The 15,319-nt window shown below is 44.7% G+C and overlaps 2 protein-coding genes across 11 annotated transcripts in view; one reads left to right on the top strand and one right to left on the bottom strand.

Annotated features, from left to right (window-relative positions):
- plppr2a (phospholipid phosphatase related 2a) overlaps window positions 1-15,319 on the bottom strand; it is a 165,467-nt gene that overhangs the window by 128,952 nt on the left and 21,196 nt on the right. The window lies entirely within an intron of this gene.
- On the top strand, window positions 4,068-14,832 carry LOC122869491 (nuclear factor interleukin-3-regulated protein-like). Of its 3 annotated transcripts, none has more exons than XM_044182573.1 (2): window positions 4,068-4,406; window positions 10,303-14,832. In XM_044182573.1, exon 2 carries the CDS (start codon window positions 10,822-10,824, stop codon window positions 12,712-12,714), a length of 1,893 nt encoding a protein of 630 aa, XP_044038508.1. In that variant the 5' UTR covers window positions 4,068-4,406; window positions 10,303-10,821; the 3' UTR covers window positions 12,715-14,832. The 3 variants fall into 3 exon arrangements, with proteins under 3 accessions (XP_044038508.1, XP_044038509.1, XP_044038510.1); XM_044182574.1 differs by lacking the exon at window positions 4,068-4,406 and adding an exon at window positions 5,038-5,404; XM_044182575.1 differs by lacking the exon at window positions 4,068-4,406 and adding an exon at window positions 5,422-5,567.

Here is a 15,319-nt window from a genome sequence, read left to right as displayed (position 1 = left end):
GGCGGAAAGACAGTGTGACAGCCAGACAGACAGAGACAGTGGGTGTGTCTGCTATTACTCAACAGTTCTATTAGAAACCTTCAAAATGTGAGCACTTTAATTATAACAGGGTAATTCATGTCAGTGAAGAATGGATAGCATGAGTGTGATGGGGCCATACAGTCACATTCAGTCTAGATAATGATTATTTTGCAATGTGTCCATCGTCATTACACATGTAGCGTAAAAGTGCCAGAATTTCAATACAATTTTGGATCAACACAAAATCTGCTACCACTGTTTCCCTTTTCTGTAGTTGGGAATTTGTAAAAATCCTGCTACTTTGGAGTCAGCTGGGGGCAGCAAAGACAATCCTTTCAGCATCGCTATGGCGCCCCAGACTGCATCATCTATCACAAGATACAAAGCATGCTATGGATCACTGCATTTCTTATTGTTCCTGCAGGTTAGCAAGTTAGTTGGCATGGTGATGAGTGATAGCTAAATTCAGCAACTGTGCACATGTATTTTTTATGTGTGTGTGCAGGTAGAAACGTGCAGAAGTTGATGCTCAAGTATAAAAAGGTCAACTGAATTTAGAGAAAATAAATATTTAATGCAATACATATTTCAATATTTCAGGTCATTGCTATTTTGCTATGAGAAATCCTCTTATAATTTATTTAGCTTGGTATGTGTCATCATCATTTTAATACTATATACATGTATACAAACTTTATATATTTATTCTAGCTTTTCATATCCTTTGTGGAAAGCTGGGACAAAAAATAGATACATACTGTAATTAGATGACCCGTTTGTAACCCCCCTAAAATTTTTAAATATAGATACTAATTTTGGCTACAATTCTTCCTGAAAAAAAAAATGATTAGAAAAGCAACTTTTGTAAGTATAAATAGTGAGTAAATTGCAGAAGCCTGTGGTGAAATGGAAAGGTAAATAAGGTAGAGGCGAGGCAGGCGCTGCAGGTGTGGAGCGGAGAGAAGAAGGGAGTCTGATTTAATGAATCTACTGCAACATGCTGCTGTTACGCTACCGTCCTCAGCCACATCCATGCATCCATATAAAAACCGCAACCCCCTCTTCCCCTCCATTCTGTTCCCCCCCTTTTATTCCAGTGAAAGGATAAAGCCTGTTGCTAGGCAGGCAGTGCGACAGTTGCCATGGGAACGCTTGCAGACATAGCTGGAAGGGGGGAAAACGTTGGGCAGGGTGGGGATAAGGATGGGGTGCAAAAAAAGAGAGAGTGATGCGGAGACAGAGAGAGAGTGTGTGTGTGTGTGTGTATTTTTCTGGGGGGAGGGGGATCCAAGTTCACAGCCAATGCCTCTGCTCCTTCACTGCTGTTTGTCTTCTCCAGCTAAAGAAGGAAACAAAGAGGTGCAATGGAATGGTGATCCGCATTTAGTTCAAATTTTGAGGCTCCACATTCGGGGTTACCCTCTAATAATGCAGTGTCACAGGATGTAGGTGTGAAGTGGATACTGAATGAATGGCAGATAAGACAAAAACATATTAAAAAAAAAAAAAAGATGGCTGTAGCAATTTCACAAAGCTGGACTCATTTATGGACTTTAACAGTGTGTATAAAAGAACAATAACACAGAATACCAAATCAAGAACTAGCAAAAAAAAAAAAAAAAAGGTAATTTAGCATAAGTGAGACAGACAATAACTCAATAACTGAATGTATTCAACAACCAAAGCGTGGACAAGCACAAGAACAAGTAATTACTGTAGTATCAAAGGTGAAAAGTCCTTAACACCCTTCAAGGACACAAAACAATCCAATTATACCGAATAATTGCTGCAATTAATGCAATTGTATGCACCAAACGCAAATGTTACTGTAATGCGGTGAAATGTGGAACATGCTTACATCTCTGTGGGAAAGGACAATGATGAAAGGAATGAAAAACCAAGGGCACAAGTTTTCTGAACATACACTCACACGTACACACACACCCCTTTCACTCCCGTGCAAAAGATAGTACAGCCTTGAAGATAAAAGGAGATAATGAACACATCCGCAGCAGACGTCAGCCCTCAAGGCATCCATTCAGGCGCTTTTTTTTTTTCCCAGCTTAAATCACTCTGTGGATAATGCACTGCACATATACTGAGACAATGAGCAGATCTCTACCATCCCTATGTGTCTGGAGCAGGATGGAGGAAGATGGCTGTCTGACACGTGGAGTTGCCTCAATGACAATCCACACTGCACAGCTGCTATTGTCTACTATGTAAATTACTATACGCAAGCGCAATGTATATGCTGCTTTCCTCCCTGCAACTAAATGGGAGCTGCCCAAATTGTTTTTGAAACAATCACTAAGCACATAGCTCTCATCCAAATACATTTGTTACTTCCTCCTGGTGTGAGTCACTCTGATACAGTCCCCTGCATCCTGGTGTGATAGATAGCCATTCAACCATTTGAGCTTATTCCAATACTCCCTCTGATCCTTTGGGTAATTGAAGAGCAGGTGACATTTACAAAATAGTTTAACTCCTCTTAACTGCTCTTTGAGTGAGTCTCTTCCATGCTTTGCGCCTGCCAGCATGACACACATTCCTGCTTGTGATCTAGATGAATGAAAACACCCACTGCAGTTACACAATATGGTTGCATTCTGGCCAGAGGAGCCGGTTCAGCGAGCTTATTCAACACCGTGTGGCAGAAGTAGATTCAGCTTACTGCAACAATGAAATGACACTGTGAGTGCCGGGCAAGCTTTTGTAACTATTAAACCAAAATGTTCCACTTGTGTTCATGCACTTACAATGACAAAAGTGTCTGCGGTTTCCTCCAGAGTGCCAGTGTCACAATATTGAGTTGAAAACACAGTGAGTTTGCAATGAGTCTTTTCCTGGGGGGTGGTAATACAGAAACACCAAGTTGGTCCAGTAGTGCAGTGGGTAGGGGCCATGGGGCCGGGGGTGATAAGGCGGAAAAAATACTCCCACTCACACACACACGTAGATGAATAGTTACAGGGTGTGGACCCACTCAAAGTTCTTGCACCCATGTCCAGTGTAATCTGGATCTGATGTTGATGAATCCACATCATTTTGCAAATCCAGTGGTGGAGAGTAACTAAGTACATTTACTCAAGTCCTGTACTTAAGAACAGTTTTGAGATACTTTGCTTCAGTAGGCTACTTCTGTTGCATGCTACTTTATTCTTCTACTCCACTACATTTCTGTGGGAAATATTGTACTTTTTACTCCACCGCATTTATCTGCATATTTTGCTGAATATTTTTAATACAAAACATAGCTTCTAAGCATAGATCAGCGTCTAAAATGGGATGCATTGTTCAGTGAAAAATATCTCCCTCTTATTACGTAGTTATGAGTTTGGTCGTGTGTGTATCTGTCCGCAGCTAATCTCGCACACTACTGGACCCATCAGCCTAATATTTTTTTGTGCACATTTATGACTGTATGCTCAAAGACTTCTCATGGCCGCGGTGCTTCACAATTTTGGAGATCTGCACTCCACTGAATCCACTCTTGTAGTTTTGTTTTCTCAAACATCCGCCAGACGTAGTAAGAACACTTCAACCTCTTTTCAGTGCAAATCAACCGGCTGCTGGCTGTAGCTTCATATTTACCGTACGACCACGAGAGCGGCACCGATCTTCTCGTCTAACTCTCGGCAATAAAGCGAACATTTCCCCAAATTTTTAACTATTCCTTTAACTTAAAGATGGTCTACCACCAGATAGGAAAAAAAGATGAAACAGCACACAGTTGCTCAGAAAGCCACATGGGGTCGGTTAGACAAAGTCTGATAAGTAGGTACAAAGGAGGAGAAACTGCTTTTCCCAAAATACCACCACTGTGGTGGGTAGAACAGGCTCTTTTTAGATTTCTTTGCTCAGGACTTGTTTCTTGTGTGTGTTTCCACTGCCTGCTGCTTCTTGTAATGTCTAGTAACCTTATTATGGGTATCATAGGCCTTCATCTGGCTTTGAGCCTAGTCCCTCCCACCTCCAGGCCTTTCTCCTCCCCCTGCACCTCCTCTCCTGCAACAGGATTTGAAGGCGACGATAGAGGGAGGGGGCAGAGCCGAGAGAGAAACAAAAAACGTGACTAGGCACCCAAAGCGTCCTGTTATGCAACAACTGACCTACTAACATACATTTTAGAGACTCTGAGAGAGAAGCAGAGCGAGAGAGAGAGAAGGAAATAGAGAGAGGGCGAGAGAGAGAGAGAGAGAGAGAGAGAGGAACTGGAGCAAACATGACATGAGGAGCGCACTGGAAACAAGCCGCACTGTGTTCGCACTCTCGCATATACCTGCGCCAACCGGAGAGTGTTTTGAAAGTGACGGACGGTGTGTGTAGTTGTTGGACAGAAACCGGACTGCGTGGATTCTGTTACTTTTAGACGAAAAGGGGTAAGTTTTCTGCCATTATTATTGTTAATAACTGCATCACTACATTCGTATCCGACGTTGGATGTGACACACGGGCTCCTCTGAATAGCGTGTGTTTTGTGAGGAGTTCGCCCCGCCGCGCACACTCCATGAGTGTTTGTTTTGGTGCTCGGGTGCGTCTTCTCAATGTGAAGGCGAGGGCTGTTTCGCCCCTCTGAAGACTACGTGGGGGTCTGTATGTGTGAGGAAGGGAAGGGGGGAAGGGGGGGGGCAGAGGTTATGGGATTCCTTCAGAAAAAGGTGCGGCGCGTGTGGTGGAAGCGCGTGGGGGCGTCCGTGGATGTTTTGGAGCGGCGCCACAGTTGTAATGAGGCAGGGTCAACACATCCGCTCTGCTGTTTTATGGCGCATACCCCAACTCATGTATTCACGGCTTGTTGTGGTGCGTTTAGGGGCCAGTTTAGTCTGTTTTAGCCCAGTTTCTGTTTAGCAACACACCAGCTTTTAGATCATTGTTATTTAACAGTAATTATTATTATTATTATTATTATTATTATTAGGCTATTACACAAAGAAAATAGGACTCTCCCATGTCAGTAAGGTTCAGTGTCAGGTTTATATATTGCAGAGACTCTAAGCAGCGACTTATTTAGCCTACACTCGGCTTCTTTTGGGTTAGTAGGCTAGTCCATGCAGACAACTGGAAAAATCCCATGCAAGCTCCGAGGACACACTTCTCTCTGTCACGTGTAGCAGCTCTTTGTAAAAGGTTAACGCGGCTGTGCAGCAGGTTAACCCTTTAGTAGGCTAGCAGACTGAAGCAGCACAACACAATCCGGAGCACACGGGCGGGCACGAGCATCCGTCCCGGCTACATGTGGACAGTTTTTTTTTGTTTGTTTGTTTTTAGCTCTTTCGCTTTGTTTACAACCTCGGCTCGGAACCGACCGGAGGCCGAAAAAAATAGAAAAGGGATGAAGAATGGTGAAGTTCACGGGCTCTGATTAGAGCGCTGCCAGGTGAGGTGTGGATCAGAACATCTGGATCGATTTGTGGGGTCAGATGTGTCCCTGTACTCCCGAGCAGCTCGGGTGACAGCTACTATAGAAGTAAACCCGTTGATAACGCCGCAGATGAAAACGTGTAGCCTGCTTGTTGAGACGCGTCCGTTCTTTTGAGACGGTGAGTGAATTTCATAGCACAGATGCATCCATGCAGTCGCCTCGGATGACTGAGGATCCGATTAAATATGCATGAGGACGATTTGTCAGACAGCGCAACAAAGGAGGCATGCGGGATAACATATTTCTCACAATGTGTTGCTACGTGAATGATAAACTATGTGTGCGTGTGAGTGTGTGTGTTTTGTTTTGCGCCCAACCTATCCGAAGGTGGAATTAAACAATACATTATGGCCTTTAAATGGACTTGAGGTGCCATTAACAACTCCGTTTGGCTGCAGTCCAGCACTGGATCAGCAGCGGTGTGAAATGTTGTCCTAACTTGTAGGAACATAGATGACAACTTTATGAATTTTATGGGATATTTTACATTTTGATTTGAATGAGAAAACTCACCCTGGCTTCACTTTCCACACCGGCTTTGTGATTTATACACAGCACGTGGGCATCCCCCTCTCTTTATCGCAGCTTCCCTCTCCAGCAATGGCATGCGTTATGGCATCACATGCACAGTTTATATTCATATAATTCATACATAGTAGCAGCGTGAACAAGCCATTTTCTCGATTTGAAAAAAAAAAAAAAAAAAAAAGCCTAGAAGAGCAGATTTAGTTGTGAAAGTGTCCAGGACCGCCTGGGACAACTGGAAGCGCGTAACGCACTGCAAGTTGTGCCACATCTGTAGCTACGTACAGTGTAGGACACATCGAAGAGGTTATGCAGATTGCATAATAAATGAATTAATTAAAACGGATTAAAGAACGGGGAAGATTATGCAATCGGCGGAAACCCATAGTCTGTGGCTGGCGCTGCGCTCTGCTGCGGAGCGGCCGCTGCCAATTGGTTGGCGCACACACAGGGTCTCTATTGCAGCTATGAATGTAGGTCACATTAGTCCTGTGGGGGGGTGCGCGCACAGCCGCCGCTGACTAGAAAGGCAGAATCAAAACCCCACCAAAATAAATCCTCGCCCCGCCATAACAAAGAAACGAGGCAAGCGTGCAGAAATAGAAGATTGGCACACCGATAAAAGCCCCTACCTAAATAAATATAATTTCACTTATCAAAATGTAATTTGGGGGGGCACCCATATCATTTTCAAGTATTTTTAAGCCTCTTGCATCACTGATCCGAACTGCTGAGACAACTGGTCTGTGGTTATTTAGGTTTGATTAAACCATGTCTGTCCAGCTTTACTAAATAAAGATCTGGGAGGGGAGCTGATGGTCAGAAGCACGGAGCGGTTTCCATCCTGTCCCACTTTGTGGCCTCTTGACTTTCTCGGGGTTTCCTGGCACGTAAGATGATAAAAGATGAGGGCCGTGCTTTGTTATTGTGCTGTGGTTTGGAGCCAGCACAGAGGCGAATTACAGCGTTTAGTAGGCCACGGGAGCACATGTGACTGGTGCAACACATGGACTGAGTCACTCTGCTTTTTTTTTTTTTTTTTTTTTCCTTTTCGAGAGAGCGGTTATGTGGCCTTGTGTTCGTGGAACAAGGCTCTAGCTTGCATATGACTCCACCCTGCTGGCATGCTGCCCGATTATTTCTTAGAACCCCCCCTCTCCTTTTTCTGGGAGGATAAAGTCAGCCCTCAGACCTGGAATTCAAGCAGACCCCACCCATGACCCCCAACCCTGCACCACGTGCCATACATTGCATTCTTGGTTGGGGGTGGCAAACAGTTTCATCATTCCCCCTTTTATTTTAGACCTGCTCCCATTTCCTGAAATGCTCAACAGAAACACGTGCAGGGGTTTGAACTCAGTCCACTGTTTCCAAAGCTCACTGCCACATTTAGACTCTTGCGGTGCGGGAACTGTGGTTTGTGTGAGCGAGTGCAAGATTCTTTTACTGTGCTATCATTCCACAAGTGCCACAGAGACCTAGTGATGACACGTGAAGAATATATGATAAATTGGAAAGAGTAATCTAGGTCAAGGAAATGTGTGCAGAGGAGTGGGGTTGCAATATGTATTGGTATATTGGGGATGGATTTGTATATTTGAGCTGGAAAATTTTATTTATGCGCGCACATGAAATGGCTGCATGTGAACTTGCTTTTGGGCAGAAGTGATTTATTCACCAGGTTCCTGTTGTTGTGGCTTAAAGCGTCTCCGGACACGTAGACCTGTTGTAATTCTGATGACAAATAAGGGGGGTGAACGAAACGGATTGCAGGCTGAGCTGTGAAGGAGAGTCGCAACACCCTGTGGGTTGGTGTGATTAACGTTCATTCACATGGCTGAATATTGAGGGGTGCTACAGAGGGAGAGACAGACAAACACAAGAGGAAAAAAAGCGAGAGCCACCACTGTGAGTTAATTAAACACAAGAGTTCATTCATGTGTATAGCTCATCCTGACTGTAGGAGAGATGTGCAATATACGCACTCGCTGAGGTCAGTCACCCTCCTTTTGTTACAGGACGTCGTTTTCTCACCATCTGCTTTTGGCCAAGTCAAGCCACAGGTTCAGAGGAAGGGAGAGAAAGTCCGATATGATTGGCTGGCCCTTCTGTTTCCCCCCCTTTTGTTGCTATGGGTGACGCATTCCTTCTATTGATGCAATACCAACATTTTCACAACTGCCTCTGGTTTCCCCCCCTGCCCAGCTACAGTATAATCTCATCTCCATGCCTCTCTTTGTTTTAACTCTCCCTCATTGATTCCCTATATTTCTTTGTCTCCACTTCACTTGTTCTCACCTCTGTCTATATTTAGTCAGTGCTCTAATTCCCTGCGCCTCCTTGTTCTTTTTTGTCTTCCCATCTCTCTTTTTTTTTTCTTCTTTCTGATCTCTCCCTCGTCTCCTGCCGCTTCACTTCTCGCAGCTCGGCTGACCTATTCCAGCGAGCCGTACAGTGGCAGTAGCTAGACTTGTGTTTACAGAGTGCGGTCGGCCCCCAGTTTCTGGGACAGTGGGACATGCTGAGAAAAAGCCTCTCCCCTCATTCTTTCTCTCTCGTGCCCAACATGTCAACGGTCTCACAAGGATAAACTTAAACTATTCAGCCAAGCAGAGGGGAAAAATCCAGACAGTAGCATCTTTACTTTCAAACATAAATATGGTGTGAATGTAATGTAGATTCTTAGATCAGATTTGATTCCTTGGAGATAAAAAAAAAAAAGTATTCCATTGTCTGCATTTTAGAGGTACAAAACTGTTTTTCCTAGAATCTGGGCTCAAATCCATATTCATTGTGAGGATACACCTGTAGTGACGTAATGGTGTCAGATCCTGGGGAAGAGCAGAGTATAACCAGTGCAAACACCTTGCCAGATTATGAGATTACAGATTCAGACAGTGTAATCGTGCTTATGCAGTTTAACCTAGGAGTGCAGATGTTGAGTAACACATCAGCAACACATTTACTGCAGCTGGTAAAACGGATGGGACTCACTGTGACACTATTATTATGGATACATTTGTATATAAAACACCAATATACAGTATATACTTTTGTCAGTACTTTTTGATGTTTAACCTTCAGTATTTCAGTCACTTTGCCAATCTGATCGTGTAAATTCAAGGCAATCTAAGTGCACTTTTCTGTTTAATTCATTGGTGTTATGCCCTAATAATTACAACGCCACACTGGTTTTTATCTGGAGGGACACCTGTTCAGCTCATTATAGAGGGCTCCCTGCTGTGTTTGAGCTCTGAGTCACGCATCTCTATAGTTATGAGACTTTCCGACCACCCACCGTGTTTTACCCGAATGTTAACAGGCCGTGTTATTTCTGCCTGTGTCCCGCCTCCCACCTCCTTTCTTTCCTTGACCTATATTTATCAATGCCCCACCTCCCAGCTGCCCCCACACCTCCCAATCTCTCGCCCCAGTCTCAGCCTCTTTATCCTTGACCTGCAATGGCTGCTGCCTTTGTCTCCCTTATCTGCTCATTCTGCATCATTGATTTGGCATTGAGTTGTTTTGGCGAAGAATGCTGCCACATTCCTTCTGCGGATGAATGCATGGGGGGTAGCGGCGTTTCAGCAGTGTTTGTGGATGGGGTTTCTCAGTGGAAAAGCAGTGGGCTGTCCCTCATTTGTGAAATGTTCTAAAACAGATCCAGGGAACCCCACCAGCCCTGCATCTGACTCACCCTCTGCTCCGTCTGGCCCAAATACTCATCAGGCAAACAAAAAGAGTTAATCCTTAAACAATCTAGTTTTGTGCTCTCAGCATGTGTTAAACTGATGCAATTTCTGTGGTGTTTTGCTCTTTATGTCATGTGTGCACTTGTCTCAGTTGCCATACATGCTATTTCTAATTACCAGTCTTTTATTTTTGCCTTCAGCTGCCTCAAAAAATGTGAGCTCAGCTATTTATACATGTTCAAAACATTATACGGACACCTTTATGACTACTGGGTGACAAGATGAAACAGGATCCTCAGCCTTGCAATGAACTCAATGCCCTCATTACATCACAAAAGTCAACATCAACATGCCAGGCTAAGGGTCAGTGGTCATAGGCTGCAGACAGAGCAGATTAATAGCGGGGCCAAAAGGTCAGAGAGGGAGGTCTACCGGCCATTTATTGGTTGCCAGGGGCAACATTGTCACTTAAAGCCAGACATGCCAAATCACTATGCATGCTTAAAAGAATAACAACATTAGGAGAAATGACAAAAATGTCATAAAAGAAAGAATTTTAAGTCCCATATAAGAATGCATAATGGAGCACCAACCACATGGATTGACATATCTTTTTTTCTGTTTTTATCTCTGCAGCCTTTCATCTTGCAGTCAACTGCAGAGAGGAGCGAGGCAGACAGTGGGAGCGAGAGCGAGGCTCCCCAAGAGACTGGCACGCTGAGGTAGACGGGCCGACCTACATCCTGCTGTTTGCGTGGAGATCTAGGACACTTCTCCGCCAGCTTAGCTCAGTGTGCTGTTCTTATGCTAACCCTTTAAAAACGGAAAAGCAAGAGGAAACAAATAAATTCGCCTCATCCACTCAACTTTAAGGAAATTTCTGCTTTTTCAAGACGGGAAGAGTTTGGACACTGAACCAAAAACCCTTCAAGTGGATAAATGAGGGTTGCTAATGCTGAGCTCCAGCTGTTCTTTATCTTTTTGGCTAATTTGGACACTTGAGTCCCCACTTGTCATAACTACACTGAACCTATATTAAAACAGACCTAGAACTTTGGGAGAAAACTTTCAACGGTTGTTTTTGTCACCACCTTCCCTTGACCTCTGATCCAAGTTGCCCAAGAAACATTTCAAACTGGCTGCCATTAGACAAGAATGGAAAATCTTACTTCAGCTCTCAAAACATTAAACAAAAACTCAGGGAATAACCTAAACTGCCTTGAGACCTTCAGTGGTTATGAAGAGTCTCCTTCTGTCCCAGGGAGTCCAGCTCGCGTGGGGCGCCTCATCAAGCCTAAACCCAATATGAGCTGCAGGCGAAAGCGTGAGTTCATTTCTGATGAGAAGAAGGATGCATCCTATTGGGAGAAACGCCGCAAAAACAATGAGGCCGCCAAGCGCTCCCGGGAGAAGCGACGTCTCAATGACATGGTTTTGGAGAACCGTGTCATTGCACTGAATGATGAGAACGTGAGGCTCAAGACAGAGCTGCTTCAGCTAAAGCTGCGCTTTGGCCTTATAAGCACCGCCTCCTACATTGAAAAGAGCCAGCAGATTGGTGGAGGCAACAACAACACGGGAAATGGAGGCTCATCCTCCTCTTCTACTCACTACTACTCCAGCAGTTACTCTAGCGGTTCTCAGGTGATGATGAACTCTGATTCCTCAGAAACGGAGCAGTCGGGACGCAGTGAGGGCCACAGGCATCTGGTGAAATACTCCCCACGTGGCTCCCTCTCTGACATGTCTGACGGCTCCTCCAGGGACAGCCCTGAGCCAAGTCCTTTTGAGATCAAACAGGAAAGTGACAGGCTGGAGATGGACATTGCCAGTGGAACAACCACCCAGATCATGTTCAACATCCACCGTGGTCTGGCCTCTGTGCCCTCTCACCAACAGATCCAGCAGCATTCTCAGGAGCTGGAGGCTGCATATCACACACAACAGCAGCAGCAGCAGCACCACCACCAACTTCACCGACAACAACAACCCCATGAGGAGCCTGTTACCAACATTGTCAGCCAGCCTGTCCCTCACCCACCTGCTGCCCAGAGGAGCGTCATTCTGTATGGCTCCAGCAGTGCCTCCTATCCTGTGGACACCTTGACGAGGCCCCAGGACATCGATCTGCAGGCAGCCCAGAAGCAGAGCAGTGACAGCAGCCAGACGCGTGTCAGCCGATTGCCCCAGTCCATTACAGAGAGCTCCACAGAGACACTGGCTGAGGTGACAAAACAGCTAGAGAGGAAGACATTAAACTCCCCTCCGTATGAGCTCTCAGACAGCCATAATGAGGGTGGAGAGAGACAGGCGTACAGAGTTTGCCAACTCCCCCAGCAGCACCTGCAGCAGGAGCAGCAGCAGCAGCACCAGCAAGAGAGCAATTCATCTGCAGAGCTCCTCCACAAACCAGTGGAGGGGGTCAACCACTCCCACCTGTACCACCATCTCCAGCAGCCTCATCATTCATACCTCAGTGCCCAAGACGAGGAGCCGCCTGTGCTTACTTACGAGGGCGGGCCCAGGAGAGAGGCTTACTACCAAGGCCAATCAAGCTCCTCTAGCAAGGACACCTCATCCAGTGATGGAGATCCCCGCAGCTCTGACAAAGAGGCCTCCACGGATGATGACGAGTCCCCCTCCTCGTCCTATTCCGATATGGGCAGCTACCACAACCAATATCTTAACGGCCTCCACCAGCCTGCCTCGCCTCTGCCCTCTTCCCAGGCCTGCTCTCAGGCCCAGGGCCGGGATCCCCAGGGGGAGGTGAAGGGCACAGCGTTGCCTCACAAACTCAGACTCAAACACCGGGCCATGAGCAGTGGCAGCAGTGGTGGCAACTGCTCCGGCCAGGAGTCCCCAACAACCCCTCCCTCTGCTACACCGCCCCCCTTGCCCCAGCATCCCTACTTGTCGCTCACACCACAGCAGAACATTAACAGAGAGAGCCAGGGTGGAGCCTGTAAACAGGTGGCATCAGGGGAGGGGGCCAGGAAGGACAGCGGAAAAAAGGAGACAGGTGGACGACGAAACAAGAGGCGAGATTAGGTGACATACACTTTTAGAACTTGTCACAACTTTCTCAGACATTTCTCCTCTAAGAACTACCCTGCCATCATGCCTTTGCCCTATAATCAAATCCCCTCCTCAAGCCCTTGGGACAGGAAGCTGGGCTTTTCTACTCCCCTACCCCCAATACCACCGAAAAGGCTGGACATCTTGTAGGGCTGTATCATATTTGTATATATTGTACACATTTGTCATTTCTTACATCTTCTCCATAGTTACAGAAGCACTTTTGTTTATGTGATGAGAGGAGGAATGGAACTGCCAACTTTTCTACTTTTGTCATCCAGCAACATACATCAGCGTACATCAACATTTTGATCACTTACAAACAAGAATGTAGGAAAACGAAAAGTTTTTAGCTTTATCAGTACTAGAAATTTGGTACATATCTGACTGTAGACAAACATACACATGTATGGCTATCTGCCTTAATTAAAATCAAATGCAAACGTGAACTGGGGACATTCCCTCGACCAAAGAAGCACCAACACCACCAACACTACAAATATTAAGTTCCATACCTCTTCCCAGACCCTACCTCTACCAACCCATACTCTCCCCAACCATCTCCATTATTTCACGAAAGATCGCAATCACCTTTATTTTTTAAGCACTTGGCTTGTATATTACTGTGTATATGAATATATGTATCTATTATAAATATATATTTTACAAAGAAATTTGAATACAAATTCAACAAAAATGCGACGTACCTGCAATGGTAAAAGAGGGTTTTGAAAGTCACCATCCTATTATGAATCACAATTACTGTACAGCCACATTGTCCACTGCTGCTACAGGACCCATTCAAATTAAAACACCTCTCTCTTGATTGTTAAGCTTTAGCATTAATCATTTGTTAATGCCCTGTTTACACAGAAATGGCCGTCCAGTTTGGAGTGCCAACAGCTCTGAATGGAGAACAGGTTTCCTGAGGCAAGAGCCTCATTAAAATGTTTGGATTTCATAACCTTTAACCAGCCTTTAAATATTTGGTGGAATTCACCAGCTGCAGGCTATAAGCCTTTAGTTTATTTGAGCTTTATCAACCATATCTTGTTGTTGTTCACTGGCCCAATGTATTTATTTCCCTCTCGTCCACTCGCCCATCACAGTAGAAAAGCCCACAGGAACATAGACGGACAATGTGTACAGACCTTTTTAGATACATACTGCAGCCTTGAGTTTGAACTGTAATGTCCACATGGGATGCTTCGGGGCAAACGCAGGAGGAGTTAAGTCACATTCACGTAAACACACTACAGTGCACTGAGTTCTGAACAAGTTCCTCTTGTGTAACCTAAGAATGGAGCCCTCCATAGTTACTGTACATTTATTGATATGAAAAGAGGTTTCGTAGTGTGACCAAGCATGGCCCTTGAGGCTCATATTAGATCCCAGATAATTGAGTTATTGTGATATAAAAGCTAATGCGAAACCAAATTTTTTCTAACCCTCCAATTGGTGCCAGCGCTAAAATTCCCCAACAACAATCTTAGCTTAAATTAATGAAGAAAAGGACACCCCTAGTTTCCCATGTGACTCCATTATTAATTTCAGGGGTTATTCATCCCTTTCTCGTGGTAGTTCTGCTACTGGGCAGTGATAAATTGCCTGCACTGGATCCTTGTTTAACAAAAGTCTATGTACCATGTTTGGCTTTTTGGTGCTTGTGTATAAATGTAAAGCTCCCCTGACCCTCGAACAACACTGTAATGTTTATTTCATTGGTTTTATATCCTCTTTCTTTTGTCAAGGTGTTGTTCTGGTTTCCTCTATACTGTGTCTTTTCTCCTATTGACTGTGATGACATGTATTTGCCTCATTCCTCCTCCCCCCCTCTCCCTTTTTTCAGTGTGTATTAATCAGTAATGTTTGTGGTTTTGCTGATGGTTTTATGAAAAAGAAGGACAAAAAAAGATAGTGTGGTGTTTAGAGACGGGTGGTGGTTGTTCTGGTTGGTCATTACCATCGCTTCCTTTTGACATGAATATGTATGTAAAGACACTAATGTTCATTGTGGAAGATGGGAGCATTTCAAGATCGAAAAATAAAATTTAAAAAAGAAATGTTGACCCTATCAACATATCATGAAAAGGGCCTGGTTTTCTCTTCTTTCACCAGTGTTTGTGTGGTTTGGCACAATGACACCTATTTGGATGTTACACATACATACACACACACTTATTACTGAATTATCAACCGACTTTTACAGCCCACGGAGCAAGACTAACATTGAACTGAGCAGCCATTTCGATCTGTCTAAGACTCTTTGGTTTAAAGCAGCAGTGACGGTGAACATAGCAATCACAGTCTGTAGCCAGCACATACAAGCTGGCAGCCTGGCTCGTCATCCTATTAACTGTGATGTTCTACAAACCTTATGCCAGAACCACCAGTTAGGTAATACATTACTCACTGATTGACATAACAGAATGGATCACCATCTGCAACCAAACTGAATAAATTAGGGCAATAAAGAATAATAACCATACCTTTTAATCTTTCTTTTATATTTCTTGAGGACAGTTAAACAGTTTCTTGATACTGTATGCCATATTATATAAAGACATGCCCCCGTTTG

This window comes from Siniperca chuatsi, linkage group LG21 (genome assembly GCF_020085105.1).
Source record: "Siniperca chuatsi isolate FFG_IHB_CAS linkage group LG21, ASM2008510v1, whole genome shotgun sequence".
NCBI classification, from domain to species: Eukaryota; Metazoa; Chordata; class Actinopteri; order Centrarchiformes; family Sinipercidae; genus Siniperca; species Siniperca chuatsi.
The sequence above is the reverse complement of the archived record's forward strand: the minus strand, read 5'-3'. Positions and strand labels throughout refer to the sequence as shown.

What these genes read in the sequence shown, in the direction of transcription:
- LOC122869491 (XM_044182573.1), top strand. Translation starts at nt 10,822, where the DNA reads ATGGAAAATCTTACTTCAGCTCTCAAAACATTAAACAAAAACTCAGGG.